This window comes from Anser cygnoides, chromosome 29 (genome assembly GCF_040182565.1).
Source record: "Anser cygnoides isolate HZ-2024a breed goose chromosome 29, Taihu_goose_T2T_genome, whole genome shotgun sequence".
NCBI classification, from domain to species: domain Eukaryota; kingdom Metazoa; phylum Chordata; class Aves; order Anseriformes; family Anatidae; genus Anser; species Anser cygnoides.
In genome coordinates this window covers 3253580-3269815 of record NC_089901.1, presented here as the reverse complement: position 1 = coordinate 3269815, position 16236 = coordinate 3253580, and the positions used below count along the sequence as shown (strand labels likewise).

General features: G+C 69.1%; 2 protein-coding genes across 2 annotated transcripts; both read right to left on the bottom strand.

Annotated features, from left to right (window-relative positions):
* Positions 1–1631: 1631 nt before the first annotated feature.
* FBXO46 (F-box protein 46) lies at positions 1632–6368 on the bottom strand. The gene is made up of 2 exons (XM_066984701.1): positions 5797–6368; positions 1632–3602 (listed from the first exon to the last, which is right to left on the bottom strand). The coding sequence occupies exon 2, from the start codon at positions 3543–3545 to the stop codon at positions 1779–1781; it is 1767 nt and encodes a 588-aa protein (XP_066840802.1). The 5' UTR covers positions 3546–3602; positions 5797–6368; the 3' UTR covers positions 1632–1778.
* A 1088-nt stretch (positions 6369–7456) lies between these two features.
* On the bottom strand, positions 7457–15830 carry GIPR (gastric inhibitory polypeptide receptor). Its single transcript, XM_066984710.1, is given in 12 exon segments — positions 7457–7717; positions 7889–7930; positions 9405–9543; positions 11009–11097; positions 11179–11248; positions 11385–11445; positions 11548–11707; positions 12580–12645; positions 12647–12728; positions 12813–12916; positions 15501–15622; positions 15724–15830. Coding segments are annotated over 12 exon segments (1197 nt in total). The 5' UTR covers positions 15803–15830; the 3' UTR covers positions 7457–7534.
* Between the last annotated feature and the right edge of the window lie 406 nt (positions 15831–16236).

Below are 16236 nucleotides of genomic sequence, written 5' to 3'. Positions count from 1 at the left end.
GTCACCTTGGAGGGACGTCACCTTGGAAGGACATCACCCCTGGGGGATGTCACCCTGGTGGGACATCACCTCCATGGGATGTCACCCTGGTGGGACATCACCCCTGTGGGATGCCATCCCCCAGGGATGTCACCTTGAGGGGATGTCACCCCCATGGGATGTCACCCCCGTGGGACGTCACCCCCCAGGGACGTCACTTTGAGGGGATGTCACCTTGGAGGGACATCACCCCTGTGGGATGCCACCCCCATGGGATGTCACCCTGATGGGACATCACCTCGGTGGGACATCACCCCCGTGGGACATCACCCCCGTGGGATGTCACCCCTGTTGGATGTCACCCTGGTGGGACGTCACCTTGGTGGGACGTCACCCCCATGGGATGCCGCCCCCATGGGATGTCACCCCCGTGAGATGTCACCTGGGATGGGGTCATCATTTCCCAGTGGGACGTCCCCTTGGACCGGGATGTCACCCCAGCTGGGGACGTCACCCCAGAGGACGTTACCCTGCGTCGGGACACCTTCACGGTTGGGGACGTCACCTCCGGTGGGATGTCACCCCAGTGGGGACATCGTCCCAGCCGGGACACCACCCTGCCTCTGGGTGTCACCCCGCACGGGGATGGCCCTCCCACCATGCTGTCACCATCGATGGGGATGTCACCGTGGCCAGGACATGTCCCTGGACGGGCTGTCACCCTCAACGGGGACATCACCCCGGGTGGGGACGTCACCCCCAGAGGGCCGTTGTCACCCTCCATGGGGCTGTCACCCCCCCATGTGGCCGTCACCGCAGACAGAGATGTCACCCGGGACAGCCCACCCCCTCCACAGTGCCACCACCCCAAAGTGCCACCACCCCACGGTGCCACCACCGACGTGATGTCCCCAGGGTGCCACCACCCCGCAGAGCCACCACTGGCGGGATGTCCCCACTATGCCACCACCCCGCAGAGCCACCACCCCAAAATGCCACCACCGGCGTGATGTCCCCACGGTGCCACCACCCCAAAGTGCCACCACCGGCGTGATATCCCCACAGTGCCACCACCCCAAAGTACCACCACCAGCATGATGTCCCCACGGTGCCACCACCTCTCAGAGCCACCACTGGTGGGATGTCCCCACTATGCCACCACTCCGTGGAGCCACCAGCCAAAAATGCCACCACCAGCGTGATGTCCCCAGAGTGCCACCAGCCCAAAGTGCCACCACCCCATGGTGCCACCACCGGCATGATGTCCCCACGATGCCACCACCCCACAGTGCCACCACCCCAAAGCCCCACCACCCCACGGTGCCACCACCGACGTGATGTCCCCACGGTGCCACCACCCCATGAAGCCACCACCCCATGGTGCCACCACCCCAAAATGCCACCACCGGCGTGATGTCCCCATGGTGCCACCACCCCAAAGTGCCACCATCCCAAAATGCCACCACCCCACGGCGCCACCCCCCCAAAGCCCCCCAACCCCACGTTGCCACAGCGACGTGATGTCCCCACGGTGCCACCACCCCACGTTGCCACAGCGACGTGACGTCCCCACGGTGCCACCACCCCACACACCCCCACTCCTCTCCCCACACCCTCCGCGTCTTTCCTTTTTCCTTATTTTTTTTTCATTTTTTTTCCTTTTTTCTTTTTCCATTTTCTTTTCCCCACCCCCTCCTGCGCCCCTCCCCGCCCCCTCCCGCCTCGGCGTCCCCCTCCCTCAACGCCGTCGTCCCCCCGGAGGTGCCGCCGCCGTCGTCGCCGCCGTCGCCGTCGCCCCTTCACCTGCCGTCGTCGCGGCGGGCGGCCGGGTGCACCCAGTTGTTGTCGTGCAGCCCCACGCGGCAGCCGGGCGCCTCCTTGTCGGGGCGCCGGCAGCACATCCAGTAGGAGCGGCCGTAAGGCAGGTCGTGGTGGTAGGGCTTGGGGTGCCAGCGGCACAGGGACACGTCCCCCTTCTCGTAGCGCTTCTTGCACTGCTTGCAGGGGTCGTCGCGGTACAGGGGGTCGCGGTTCCAGCGCGAGTCGGTGGCCTGCACCCCGAAGGTCTCGATGATGGATTTGAAGTAGTGGCACGAGCACTTGAGGGCGGCCAAGGCCTGCGTGGGCAGGTAGCTGAAGATCTTCACCATCACGTGCTCGGGGAGCAGCAGCATGTACTGCCGCGGCTCCAGCAGCCGCTGGATCTTGAAGCGGATCTCCAAGAAATCGTGCGAGACGTGGCGGTACAAGCGGCACAGTGAAGGGTCCGGCGTCGCCGCCGCCGCCGCCGCCGCTTCCTCGGCCGCCTCCGCCGCTCCCGGCCCAACCTCGGCCGCCTCCTCGGCGCCCGGCAGGAGGAAAAGCTGTCCCGGCGGCGGGTCGTCCTGCGGCGCCGGCAGCCTCACCGTCTCCTCCTTCATCTTCTTGGCGCTGTCCTTGCCGAAGAAGACGCACTGGTCCACCACCCCCGTCACCACCACGTCCACGTGGAAGCCCGACACGCAGTCCCGGGACGACGACGCCGACGCCGCCGACGCCGCCTCCCCGCCGGACCCGTCGACGGCGTCCGGCTTACCGGCGGGCGCCGTCCCCTCGCCGCACCCCATGTCCACGTCGGGGCCGTCGCCGTCCCCTTTGGGCGCGGCGCTGGCCAGGAGGAACTCCACGTTGTTGGGCAAGGCGTCGCGGGACGGGCTGATGAGCTGGTACAGGTCGCAGGTGATCTTGTCCTTGGCGCGGGTGCCACCGGCGGCCCCGCACCCCACGAAGACGCAATTGGGGCGCCCACCGCTCGCCGGCTCGGCCGGGGCGGCTCCGGCGCGGGTTTCGCGCCCGCTGGAGATGCGGAAGGCGATGCGCACCTCGCCGGGCGCCGGCGCCACGGCGGCGGCGGCGGCCGTAGCGGCGCACTCGGCGCCGGGGTGGCACAGCCCGTTGTGCCGCGCGCCGCCGCGCTGCCGCGACTCGAAGTGAGCCACGGCCTCGGCCACCCGGCTGCAGTCGGCGCCCGCCGCGGGCGCCTTGGCCTCGCCGCCCGCCTCCACAAAGACCACGGGCGCTGCCGACGCCGCCGCCGGCGGCGGGGGGAAGCCCTGCAGGGCCAGCGCCGCGCGCTGCTCCACCAGCGCCACCATCTCGGCCACCGAGAGGAGGTCGGGGGGCTCGCAGCCCGCCTCGCCATCAGCCCCCGCTTTGCTCTTGCCGGGGTGGTGGCAGCGCCGGCGCCGCTTGGCTTTGGAGCTCTCGCTGCCCCAGTTGCCCTTCACCTTCATGGTGCTGGCGCGCCCGGGGCCGCCGCACTGGTGGGCCACGAAAAAAGCCACCTTCTCCTTGGTGTTGCCGGGCTTGATGACGTACCAGGTGTCCAGCAGCACCCGGCCCTCGTCCGACGGCGCGGCGGGGGCCGGTGGGGTGTTTTCGGATGGGGCGCGGGGACCGGCGGGCTCCTCGGTGGCACGGCAGGGTTTCTTGGTGGGGCCGGGGACCGGGCATGGCTTGTTCTGGGTGTAGGTGCCGAAGGGTCGCGGGCACCAGAGCTGCAGCTGGGGGAAGGCGTTGGGCTCCATCAGGGCTGCATGGCACGGCCGCCGCGTCGCCGAGCTGGCCGGCGCCCGCGCCCAGGCCTGCGGAGAGACGCGGGGACGTTAGCGGGGTTGGCGGGGACGGGGCGGGACAACGCGGGGCTGGCGGGGACAGTATGGGGCTGGGGGGGGCGGGGTGGGGACAGTATGGGGCTGGGGGGGACGGGGTGGGGACAATATGGGGCTGGTGGAGACAGTATGGGGCTGGGGGGGGCAGGAAGGGGACAGTATGGGGCTGGGGGGGACAGGATGGGGACAGTATGGGGCTGGGCGGGACAGGAAGGGGACAGTATGGGGCTGGGGGGGACGGGGTGGGGACAATATGGGGCTGGGGGGATGGGGTGAGACAGTATGGGGCTGGGGGGGACAATACGGGGCTGGCAGGGAAGGATGGGGACAGGGCAAGGCTCCTGGGGACAGTATGGGGAGATGAATGAGGCCAGCAGGGACGGTATGGGGACAAAGCAAGAATCCCGGGGACAGTATAGGGCCATGAATGAGGATGGCAGGGGTGGCTTGGGGACAGGGTAAGGCTCCTGGGGACAGTATGGGGACGTGAATGGGGATGGCAGGGACAGCGCGGGGCCAGTCTGGGGCTGCTTGGGACGGTGAAGGGGCTGGTGAGGACAGTATGGGGACGGCAGGGAAGGTATGGGGTTATTAATGGGGCTGGTGTGAACGGGACAGGGCTGGGGAAGGGCTGGTGGGGACGCTACAGGGACAATAACGGGGCTGGCAAGTTGGGTATGGGGACAGCGTGGGGCCGGTGGGGACAGGATGGGGAAGTTAATGGGGCTGAAAGAGGGACGTGAATGGGGCCGGTGGGACGGTGTGGGGACATGAATGGGGCTGGAAGAGGGACGTTAATGGGGTCAGTGGGACGGTATGGGAACATGAATGGGGTCGGTGGGACAGTATGGGGACATGAATGGAGCTGGTGGGATGGTACGGGGACATGAATGGGGCTGGAACAGGGACATTAATGGGGTCAGTGGGACGGTATGGGGACATGAATGGGGCTGGAAGAGGGATGTGAATGGGGCCGGTGGGACGGTGTGGGGCCATGAATGGGGCTGGAATAGGGTCATTAATGGGGTCAGTGGGACGGTATGGGGACATGAATGGCGATGGAAGAGGGATGTTAATGGGGGTGGTGGGACATATGGGGCTATGAATGGGGGCTGGAATAGGGTCATTGTTGGTGGGACGGTGTGGGGACATGAATGGGGCTGGAAGAGGGACGTTAATGGGGTCAGTGCGACAGTATGGGGACATGAATGGGGCTGGAATAGGGACATTAATGGGGTCACTGGGATGTAGGGGACATGAATGGGGATGGAAGAGGGACGTGAATGGGGTCGGTGGGACGGTGTGGGGACATGAATGGGGATGGAAGAGGGACGTTACTGGGGTCGGTGGGACGTATGGGGACATGAATGGGGATGGAAGAGGGGGACGTGAATGGGGATGGAAGAGGGACGTTAATGGGGTCAGTGCGACATACGGGGACAGGAACGGGGCTGGAAGAGGGACACTAATGGGGTCGGTGGAATGGTATGGGGACATGAATGGGGCTGGAAGAGGGGGGACATGAATGGGGCTGGAAGAGGGATGTTAATGGGGTCGGTGGGACGGTATGGGGACATGAATGGGGCTGGAATAGGGACATTAATGGGGTCACTGGGACGTACGGGACATGAATGGGGATGGAAGAGGGGGACATGAATGGGGCTGGAAGAAGGACGTGAATGGGGTCGGTGTGACGTATGGGGACATGAATGGGGCTGGAAGAGGGACGTTAATGGGGTCACTGGGATGTAGGGGACATGAATGGGGATGGAAGAGGGGCATTAATGGGGTCGGTGGGACGTATGGGGACATGAATGGGGCTGGAAGAGGGACGTGAATGGGGTCGGTGTGACATACGGAGACAAGAATGGGGCTGGAAGAGGGACGTTAATGGGGTCGGTGGGGACGGTGTGGGGCCATGAATGGGGCTGGAAGAGGGTCACTAACGGGGTCGGTGGGACCTACGGGGCCATGAATGGGGCTGGACCAGGGACATGAATGGGCCCAACCCCGGCAGTGTCCCCAAGCCCCGCCCCTCACAAGCCCCGCCCCCCGAGGCCCCGCCCCCGCGCACCTGCCCCGGGCCCCGCCCCCAACCCCGAAACCCCGCCCCCCGCACCTGCCCGAGGCCCCGCCCCCCCCCCGCGTTCTCGCCCCGCCCCCTCACCGGCGCCGCCGGCTCCGGCCCGCGGGGGGGGGGGGGCGGGGGGGCCCGGCTCTTAAAGCGGCCGCGGTGGCCGCGCGGGGGGTGGGCCCCGTCCGGCGCGCGCCTCGCGGCCCTTTTAACCGCCGGCCGTTTGTCGACGGGGGCTGCGCGCGGCCCGCAGCCAATCAGGGGGCCGCGCTCGGGCCATGCCCATATATGGACGGCGGCAGCGCGGCGGCGGGCGGGCGGGGGCGTGGCCAAGCAGGAGGAGGGCGTGGCCAAGAGGAAGGGGGCGGGGCCAGCTCCCCCCCCGCCCTCCCCAGGGCCCCGGGGACGAACCCGCGCCGCGGCCCCCGCGCGCCCCCCGCCCCGCGCGCGCCCCCGCCCGGGCCCGGCCCCGGGCCCTCGCCCCGAGCCTCCGCTGCGGGCCCCGGGCCCGGAGCCGCCGCTGCCGCCGCTGGGCCCCGCCGCCGAACCGGGCCTCGGCAGGCCCCGCAGGCCGCAGCCCCGGCCCCGCCGCTCCCCGCCGCCGCCGCCGCCGTTACCCCGCCGCCGCCCCCGGCTCCGGGCCCCGCCCGGCCCCGCCCGGCCCCGCCGCCCCTCCCCCGCTCACCGGGCAGGTGCCGGGCGCGGCCGCTCCGCCTCTCCGCGCCGCTTCCGGGGTGCCTCGCGCATGCGCACGGCCGCCGCGCTCTGCGCGTGCGCCGCGGGGGAGGGGGCTGATGGGAATTGTAGTTCCCTGCCCGGCGGCTGAGTCCGCGCGTGCGCGGTGCGAGCAGCGGTTTACCTGGCGCTGCTGCGCATGTGCGCCGGGGCATGCTGGGAAGTGTAGTCCACGGCTGGGGGGATAATCTTGGGACGGTGCCAACCCTCCCCCAATAACGCCCCCCCCAGTGTGTCCCCCCCCCCCAGGCGGTGCAGATATGACGTCACACGAGCCACTGCATTACGTCACACCTTTCTTTGGGGGTACAAAGCTGGGGCTAAGCAGCCCGGGGTACCCTGTGACCCCCCCCCACCCCCCAGCACCCATAGGTGACAGTGACACCCCCTCCTCAACCCCCCCGGCACCCAAAGGAGTCAGGGACCCCCCCCCCAGACCCCTCCCCCAGCACCTCAGGGTGTCAGGGACCCCCCCCCCCCCCAAGATCCCTCCACCAGCACCTTAAGGTGTCAGGGACCCCCCCAGCACCCAAAGGTGTCAGGGGCCCCCCCAGCACCCAAAGGTGTCAGGGACACCCCCCCCCAGACCCCTCCCCCAGCACCTTAAGCTGTCAGGGACCCCCCCCCAGACCCCTCCAGCACCCAACGGTGTCAGGGGCCCCCCAGACCCCTCCCCCAGCACCCAAAGGTGTCAGGGACCCCCCCCCCAAGATCCCTCCACCAGCACCCAAAGGTGTCAGGGACTCCCCCCCCCCCCAGACCCATCCCCCAGCACCTTAAGGTGTCAGGGCCCCCCCCCAGCACCCAAAGGTGTCAGGGGCACCCCCAGACCCCCAGCACCCAAAGGTGTCAGGGGCCCCCCAGACCCCTCCCCCAGCACCTTAAGGTGTCAGGGACCCCCCTCCCAGGCCCCCCAGCACCCAAAGGTGTCAGGGGCCCCCCAGACCCCTCCCCCAGAACCTTAAGGTGTCAGGGACCCCCCCCCCCAGCACCCAAAGGTGTCAGGGACCCCCTTCCCCAGACCCCTCCCCCAGCACCTTACAGTGTCAGGGACCCCCCCCCAGCACCCAAAGGTGTCAGGGGCCCCCCGCCACCCTCAGCAGCAGCTCTCAGCAAGGGGGTGCCCCCCGGAGTCGCGGGGCACCGGGTGAGGCCCCCCCACGGCCACGTAGCGGCGGGGACCCCGGGGGGGACCCCGGGGGGGCCCCCGGTGGGCCCCGGGGGGGCAGGGGGCGCCCAGGCGGCACCGCTGCCACCCGCGCCGCACCTCCGCCTGCACCTGGAAGGGGGGGGCACGGCGACACGTCACGACCTCCCCCCCCTCGACATGTCGCGATATCACGCCGTCGTGACACGAGTCGTGACGCGGCCTGGCACCTCCCGGCGCGGCGCGATATGTCGCGACATACGCCCCCCCCCCCCGCATGTCACGACGCGTCGTGACACGCACCTCCTTGTTGACGAAGCAGTAGAGGACGCTGACGATGAGGCCCTGGGGAGGAGGCACCTGGGGCTTGGGGGGGGGGGGTGGGGAGGGGTTCGGGGCACCCCCCCGCCTGACTCGGCACCCCTCTGCCCCCCCGCTGCCCCCCCCTGCACCCCCCATTCCCCATTGCCCCCCCATTACACCCCCCTGCCCCCCATTACCCTCCATTGCCCCCCCATTGCCCCCATTGCCCCCCTCTGCCCCCCCACGCCCCCCACTGCACCCCTATTGTACCCCCCTGCCCCCCCCACACCCCCATTGCACCCCCGTTGCCCCCCCCGCACCCTTTGCCTCCCCCATTGCACCCCCCTGCCCCCCATTACCCCCCCATTTCCCCCCAATTGCCCCCCTGCCCCCCCATTGCCCCCCTCTGCCCCTCCACCCCCATTGCACCCCCTGCCCCTCCCACCCCCCATTGCCCCCCCCAACCCCCCGACCCTAATTGCCCCCCAGCCCCCCCCATTGCACCCCCATGCCCCCCATTGCACCCCTTGCCCCTCTCACCCTCCCATTGCCCCCCCCAACCCCCCGACCCCAATTGCCCCCCTGCCCCCCCATTGCACCCCTCTGCCCCCCCACGCCCCCCATTTACCCCCCATTGCACCCCCTGTCCCCCTCACCCCCTCCCATTGCCCCCCCACCCCCCGACCCCAATTGCCCCCCTGCCCCCCCCGCCCCCCTTTCCCCCCCCCCACCCCCTTTGCACCCCCCATTGCACCCCCCTGCCCCCCCATTACTCCCCCATTACCTCCCCATTGCACCCCTGCCCCCCTATTGCGCCCCTCTGCCCCCCCACGCCCCCCAATTACCCCCCCCCATTGCACCCCCCACGCCCCCCTCACCCCTCCCATTGCCCCCCCCCGACCCCAATTGCCCCCGACCCCACCCCCCCCGACCCCATTGCACCCCCCTGCCCCCCCATTACCCCCCCCCATTACCCCCCCCATTGCCCCCCTGCACCCCCCATTGCCCCCCTCTGCCCCCCCACGCCCCCCATTACCCCCCCATTGCACCCCCATACCCCTCCCACCCCCCCCATTGCACCCCCCGGCCCTCCCATCCCCCCATTGCCCCCCCCCAACCCCCCCCCCGACCCCAATTGCCCCCCTGCCCCCCACTGCACCCCTCTGCCCCCCCACGCCCCCCATTTACCCCCCATTGCACCCCCTGTCCCCCTCACCCCCTCCCATTGCCCCCCACCCCCCCCGACCCCAATTGCCCCCCTGCCCCCCCATAGCCCCCCTCTGCCCCCCCACACCCCCCTTTGCACCCCCCATTGCACCCCGCTGCCCCCCAATTACCCCCCATTACCCCCCCATTGCCCCCCTGCCCCCCCATTGCCCCCCTCTGCCCCCCCCACGCCCCCCCCCCCCCCCCCCCATTGCACCCCCCTGCCCCTCCCACCCCCCCCATTGCCCCCCCCCAACCCCCCCCCCCGACCCCACCCGCCCCCCCCCTGCCCCCCCCCGGGCCCCCCCACCTGGCTGGAGGAGAGCAGCAGCTGCAGGAAGAGGCGCACGAGGCGCACGGTGCCGCCCGCCTGCTCCTCCGCCACCAGCGCGAAGGCCACCTCGTGCACCCCCAGCAGCGGGATCAGCGTCAGCGTCGACTTGGCCAGCCTGCGGGGACACGCGGGGGGACGGGGACACGCGTGGGGACACGTGTGGGGACAGGGACACGCGTGGGGACGCGCATGGGGACGGGGACGCACGTGGGGACGCGCTCGGGGACCTTACAGGCACGGGGAACGCGCCTGGGGTCGTTACGTGGGTGGGGGCAGGCATGGGGACACACATGGGGACACGCCTGGGGACACTACACAGATGGGGACGGGCATGGGGACACACGTGGGGGCACACTTGGGGACATTACATGGATGGGGATAGGCATGGGGACACACTTGGGGACATTACACGGATGGAGAAGGGCATGGGGACACATATGGGGACACACGTGGGGACATTACGTGGATGGGGGCAGGCACGGGGACACACCTGGGGACACTTCTGTGGGCATTATGTGGATGGGGACGGGCATGTGGACACACTTGGGGACATTACAGGGATGGGGACAGGCATGGGGACACCTGGGGACACACCTGGGGACATTACGTGGATGGGGACACACCTGGGGACGTTACATGGATGGGGACAGGCATGGGGACACTCCTGGGGACACCTCTGGGGACATTACGTGGATGGGGAAGGGCATGGGGACACACCTGGGGACATTACACGGATGGGGACAGGCATGGGGACACACGTGGGGGCACTCCTGGGGACATTACACGGATGGGGACAAGCATGGGGACACACATGGGGACATTACAGGGATGGGGACAGGCTCAGGTGTCCCCGTACACATCCCAGTGTCCCCGTGTCCCCAAGCACATCCCAGTGTCCCCACGCACATCCCAGTGTCCCCACGCACATCCCGGTGTCCCCATACACATCCCTGTGTCCCCATGCACACCCCCGTGTCCCCATGCACACCCCGGTGTCCCCATGTCCCCACGCACATCCCGGTGTCCCCACGCCCCCACGCACACCCCAGTGTCCCCATTCACATCCCGGTGTCCCCATACACATCCCGGTGTCCCCATACACACCCCGGTGTCCCCATGTCCCCATACACATCCCAGTGTCCCCACGTCCCCATGCACATTCCAGTGTCCCCATGCACATCCCGGTGTCCCCACGTCCCCATGCACATCTCGGTGTCCCCACGCACACCCCGGTGTCCCCACACACATCCCGGTGTCCCCATGTCCCCACGCACACCCCGGTGTCCCCATACACATCCCGGTGTCCCCATGTCCCCACGCACATCCTGGTGTCCCCACGCACATCCCGGTGTCCCCATACACATCCCGGTGTCCCCATGTCCCCATGCACATCCTGGTGTCCCCACACACATCCCGGTGTCCCCACGTCCCCACGCACACCCCAGTGTCCCCACGCACATCCCGGTGTCCCCATGCACATCCCGGTGTCCCCACGCACATCCCGGTGTCCCCATGTCCCCATTCACACCCCGGTGTCCCCACACACACCCCGGTGTCCCCGTGTCCCCGCGCGTCCCCACCTGACCCTGCAGTCCCCGCGGGCCACCTGATGCGCCCGCACTTTGGCCACCAGGATGCGGACGATGCGCACGAACACCACGAAGTTCACCTGCGGCGAGGGGAGGGGACGGGGACAGGCGGTGACCCCCCCCACCGTGCCGTGTCACCCCCCCCGTGCCGTGTCACCCACCGCCACGGCCATCAGGATGGGGCAGCGGATGATCCACCACACGGCCGCCTTCTCGTTCCTCTCCCAGCACCTGCGCGCGGGGACAGAGCTCGGCGGTGTCCCCTCCCCTCCATGTCCCCCGTTGGGGACACCGCCCTGGGGACAGCGATGTCCCCTCCGTGTGACAAAACGAGGGGGGGGGGGGCAGGGGGCGCGAGGGGACTCACCCCTCGTTCTCGTAGAGGTAGCGCACCACCACCCACGGCACCACGAAGAGCACAGGGGCCCCTGCGGGGACGGGGTCGGGGACGGGAGTCGGGGACCGTGGCTTGGGGACAATTGGGGACACGGGGGTGGGGGGGGGGGGTAACGCGCGGGGGACGGGCTCACCCCAGCCGAGGAGGAGGAAGGCGGGGAGGCAGCGGTCACCCGAGAAGGTGGCCAGGACTAGCAGCTTGTGGAGGAAGAGCCCCTCGGCCAGCAGCCACCCGTAGTTGGCGCCCACGCAGTACTGGGTCAGCGCCTGCGCCAGCCGGCACCCCGCCACCGCCTGCCGGGGGACGCCACGGGGACACCGGGCTGGCACCGGTGGCACGGCGGCATCCGCAGCGCAGGCGGCGTTGCCGCTGTGGTGGCACCGGCAGGGTGGTGGCACCCGGCGGCACGGTGGCATTGCCATCGTGGTGGCACCTGGCGGCACGGTGGCACCGGCGGCACGGTGGCATTGCCATCGTGGTGGCACCCGGCGGCACGGTGGCACCAGCAGCACAGTGGCATTGTCATTGTGGTGGCACTGGCAGTGTGGTGGCATTGCCATCGTGGTGGCACCAGCAGCACGGTGGCACCAGCAGCATGGTGGCGTTGTCACTGTGGTGGCACCTGGTGGCACGGTGGCACCAGCAGCACGGTGGCATTGTCATTGTGGTGGCACCGGCAGCATGGTGATGGTGGCATTGCCATCGTGTTGGCACCATCAGCACAGTGGCACCAGCAGCGTGGTGGCACCAGCAGCGTGGTGGCACCACCACTGTGGTGTCACTAATGTCCTGGTGGCACTGCCATCGTGGTGGCACCAGCAGCGTGGTGGCACCAGCAGCGTGGTGGCACCGCCACCGTGGTGTCACTGATGTCACCGGTGGCCCTGCCATCGTGGTGGCACCAGCAGAACCAAGACGACGATGGCACCCACAGCCACCGTGGTGTCACTGCTGTCACCGGTGGCCCCGCCGCCGCGGTGACACCGGGAGCACCGACGTCGCGATGGCGGCGCCGCCATGGTGGCACCGGCACCCACCTCGGGTACCCCAAACTCTTGCCTTTCCCCCCTTACGGGTTCCCCCCCAGCGGCTGCTCCCCCCAGCGGGTGCTCCCCCCAAGGATGCCCCCCTCCACGGGTGCCCCCCACCCATGGGTGCCCCCCACCTGCTGGCTCAGCAGCTGCAGCGGGTCGCCGAGGCCGGGGCGCAGGTGGCGGTGCAGCAGCGCGTCCCCGCGTCAGGATGGCGCCCGCCCGCAGCACGAAGGAGAGGAAGAGGTTGGCGTGGATGTAGTTGCGGGTGCAACGCAGGCGCCTGCGGGGGGGGGGGGCCTGGGCAGCACCCATGGGTGCCCGGCAGCACCCATGGGTGCTGCTGGCAGTGCCCCCTCCCCAGTACCTGAAGAGCAGCAGCAGCAGCAGCGCCAGGAGGAGGGAGACGAGGGACAGGGAGTAGCCCACGGTGTAGACCAGGCGGAACTGCTCCAGCAGCCAGGCGTGCTGCTGTGGGGACGCGGGGACGGCGTGGGGACACCGGGACGGCGTGGGGACGTGGGGACAGCGGCAGGACATGGGGAGGCGGCGTGGGGACACCAGGACAGCGTGGGGACGTGGCGACGGCGTGGGGACATGGGGACAGCAGCGGGACGTGGGGACAGCGGCGGGGGGACACCAGGACGGCATGGGGACATGGGGACGGCGTGGGGACGTGGGGACAGTGTGCGGACATGGGGACAGCGTGGGGACACCGGGTTGGCATGGGGACACCAGGACAGAGTGGGGACATGGGGACAGCAGAGGGACACTGGGACAGCGTGGGGACACCGGGACGGTGTGGGGACGTGGGGACAGCGGCGGGATGTGGGGAGGCGGCGTGGGGACACCGGGCCGGCGTGGGGACATGGGGACAGCGTGGGGACATGAGGACAGCAGAGGGACACTGGGACAGCGTGGGGACACCACGATGGTGTGGGGACATGGGGACAGCTTGGAGACACCAGGACAGCAAGGGGACATGGGGAGACAACATGGGGACACCGGGACAGCGTGGGGACACCGGGACGGCAGGGGGACATGGGGACACGGTGGGGACACAAGGATGCCACGGGGACCAGCTGCGGGGTGCTGGGACATGGTGGCACACCCGGATGGGGCACGAAGCGTGGCACGGCACGGAACGGCACAGCGTGACACGGCACAGCGCGGGATGACAAGGGACAGTGGTCACAGCGTGACACGGCACAGCACAGCATGGCACGGAATGGCACGGCGTGATGTGACACAGCACGGCACGGCAAGGGACAGCGGTCACAGCGGGACACGGCACGGCACGGCACAGCATGGCATGACAAGGGACAGGGGGTCACAGCGTGACACGGCACAGCATGGCACGGAATGGCACGGTGTGACGTGGCACAGCACAGCACCACAAGGGACAGTGGTGACAGTGTGACGTGGCACAGCACGGCATGGCACAGCATGGCACGGCATGACATGGCACAGCGTGACGTGGCACAGCACGGCATGAGAGGGGACAGGGGGTCACAGCGTGACACGGCACAGCACGGAATGCCACAGCATGACACGGCACAACGTGGCACGACACGGCACGACGTGGCATGGCACGGTGTGACACGGCCTGGCGTGTCACCGCATGGCACGGCACGGCGTGACACAGAACGGCACGGTGCGACACGCAACGGCGCGACATAAAATGGCACAGAACGGCGTGACACGGCACGACGCGTCGTGACACAGCACAACATGGCATGACACACTGTGACATGGCCCAGCGTGTCACCGCATGGCACGGCGCGACACGCAACGGCGTGACATAAAACGGCATGGCACGGCGTGACAGAACGGCACGGCACGGGCGCGACACGCAACGGCGCGACATAAAATGGCACGGCACGGTGTGACACAGCATGGCACGGCATGACATGGCACGACATGGCATGGCACACTGTGACATGGCCCGGCATGTCACCGCACGGCACGGCATGACACGCAACGGCATGACATAAAACGGCATGGCACGGCGTGACACAGAATGGCACGGCACGGCGCGACACGCAACGGCGCGACATAAAATGGCACGGCACGGCGTGACACGGCACGACATGACACGGCACGACATGGCATGGCACACTGTGACACGGCAAGGCATGTCACCACATGGCATGGCATGGCATGACACAGAACGGCACGGCATGGCATGACACGCAATGGCGCGATATAAAATGGCACGGCACAGTGTGACACAGCACGGCACGTCGTGACCACGGCACACCATGGCATGACACAGCACGACGTGGCACGACATGGCACGACATGGCGTGGCACACTGTGACACAGCACGGCGTGTCACCACATGGCACGGCACGGCGTGACACAGAACGGCACGGCATGACATGGCACGGCACGGCATGACACGACACGACATGGCATGGCACACTGTGACATGGCCCGGCGTGTCACCGCATGGCATGGCACGGCGTGACACAGAACGGCACGGCGCGACACGCAACGGCGTGACATAAAACGGCACGGCGCGTCGTGACACGACACGGCACGGCGCGACACGCAACGGCGTGACATAAAACGGCATGGCACGGCGTGACAGAACGGCACGGCACGGCGCGACACGCAACGGCGCGACATAAAATGGCACGGGCACGGTGTGACACAGCATGACGTGGCACGACATGGCACGACATGGCATGGCACACTGTGACACGGCACGGCGTGTCACCACATGGCACGGCACGGCGCGGCATGACACAGAACGGCACGGCGCGGCATGACACAGAACGGCACGGCACGGTGTGACACACAATGGCGCGACATAAAACGGCACGGCACGGCGTGACACGGCACGGCATGACATGGCACGACATGGCGTGGCACACTGTGACACGGCACGGCATGTCACCGCACGGCACGGCACGGCATGACACAGAACGGCACGGCACGACACGCAACGGCGTGACATAAAACGGCACGGCACAGCGTGACACAGCACGGCACGTCGTGACACGGCACGGCGCGTCGTGACATGTTGCGCCGCGCCGCCGTCGCCACCCACCTGCAGCGGCTGCTCCTGCTCCAGGTCCTCGCACTGCGAGTGGTCCCTCCAGGGCCGCCCGGTGCCGTCGGTCACCCACTGCCCGTCGGGGCCGCAGCGCCGGGCCACCACCCCGCCCTGCACTGGCCACCGCCGCCACCACCACCGCGTCACCGGGGGGGCCACCGCCGCCGCCGTGTCCCCCGTGTGTCCCCCAAACCCCCCCAACACGGTGTCCCCTTACCTCGGTGGTGCCAGGGCAGGTACCAGGGGCAGGGGACGGTGGCGGTGCTGTTGGGGGCGCGTCCCCAGCACACGTACATGTCGAAGCTGCGGTTGCAGACGGGACCTGGAGGTGGGGGGGTGGTCGGTGTTTGTGTGTCCCCCGGCCCCCCCCCCCCCCAGATTGTCCCCACCCCGTGTCCCCCTCCTCTCACCGGGTGCCGGGGGTCGAGGCGCAGGCGTAGCTCGCAGGCGCGCCGGTACTGCTGCCAGGCTGCCAGCGTCGCCTGGGCCGAGCGCTCGCCCTGCAAGGTGCCCGCTGCCACCGCCAGGGCCACCGCCGCAGGGCCACCGCCGCGGGGACGCCACCGTGGGGACGCCACCACGGGGACGCCGCCACGGGGACACCGCCATGGGGACACCGCCATGGGGACAACAATACGGGGGCATCACGAGGCTACTACTGGGGCCACGGTGGTGCTACCACCATGGGGACACCACCATGGGGACGTCACGATGGGGACACCACCATGGG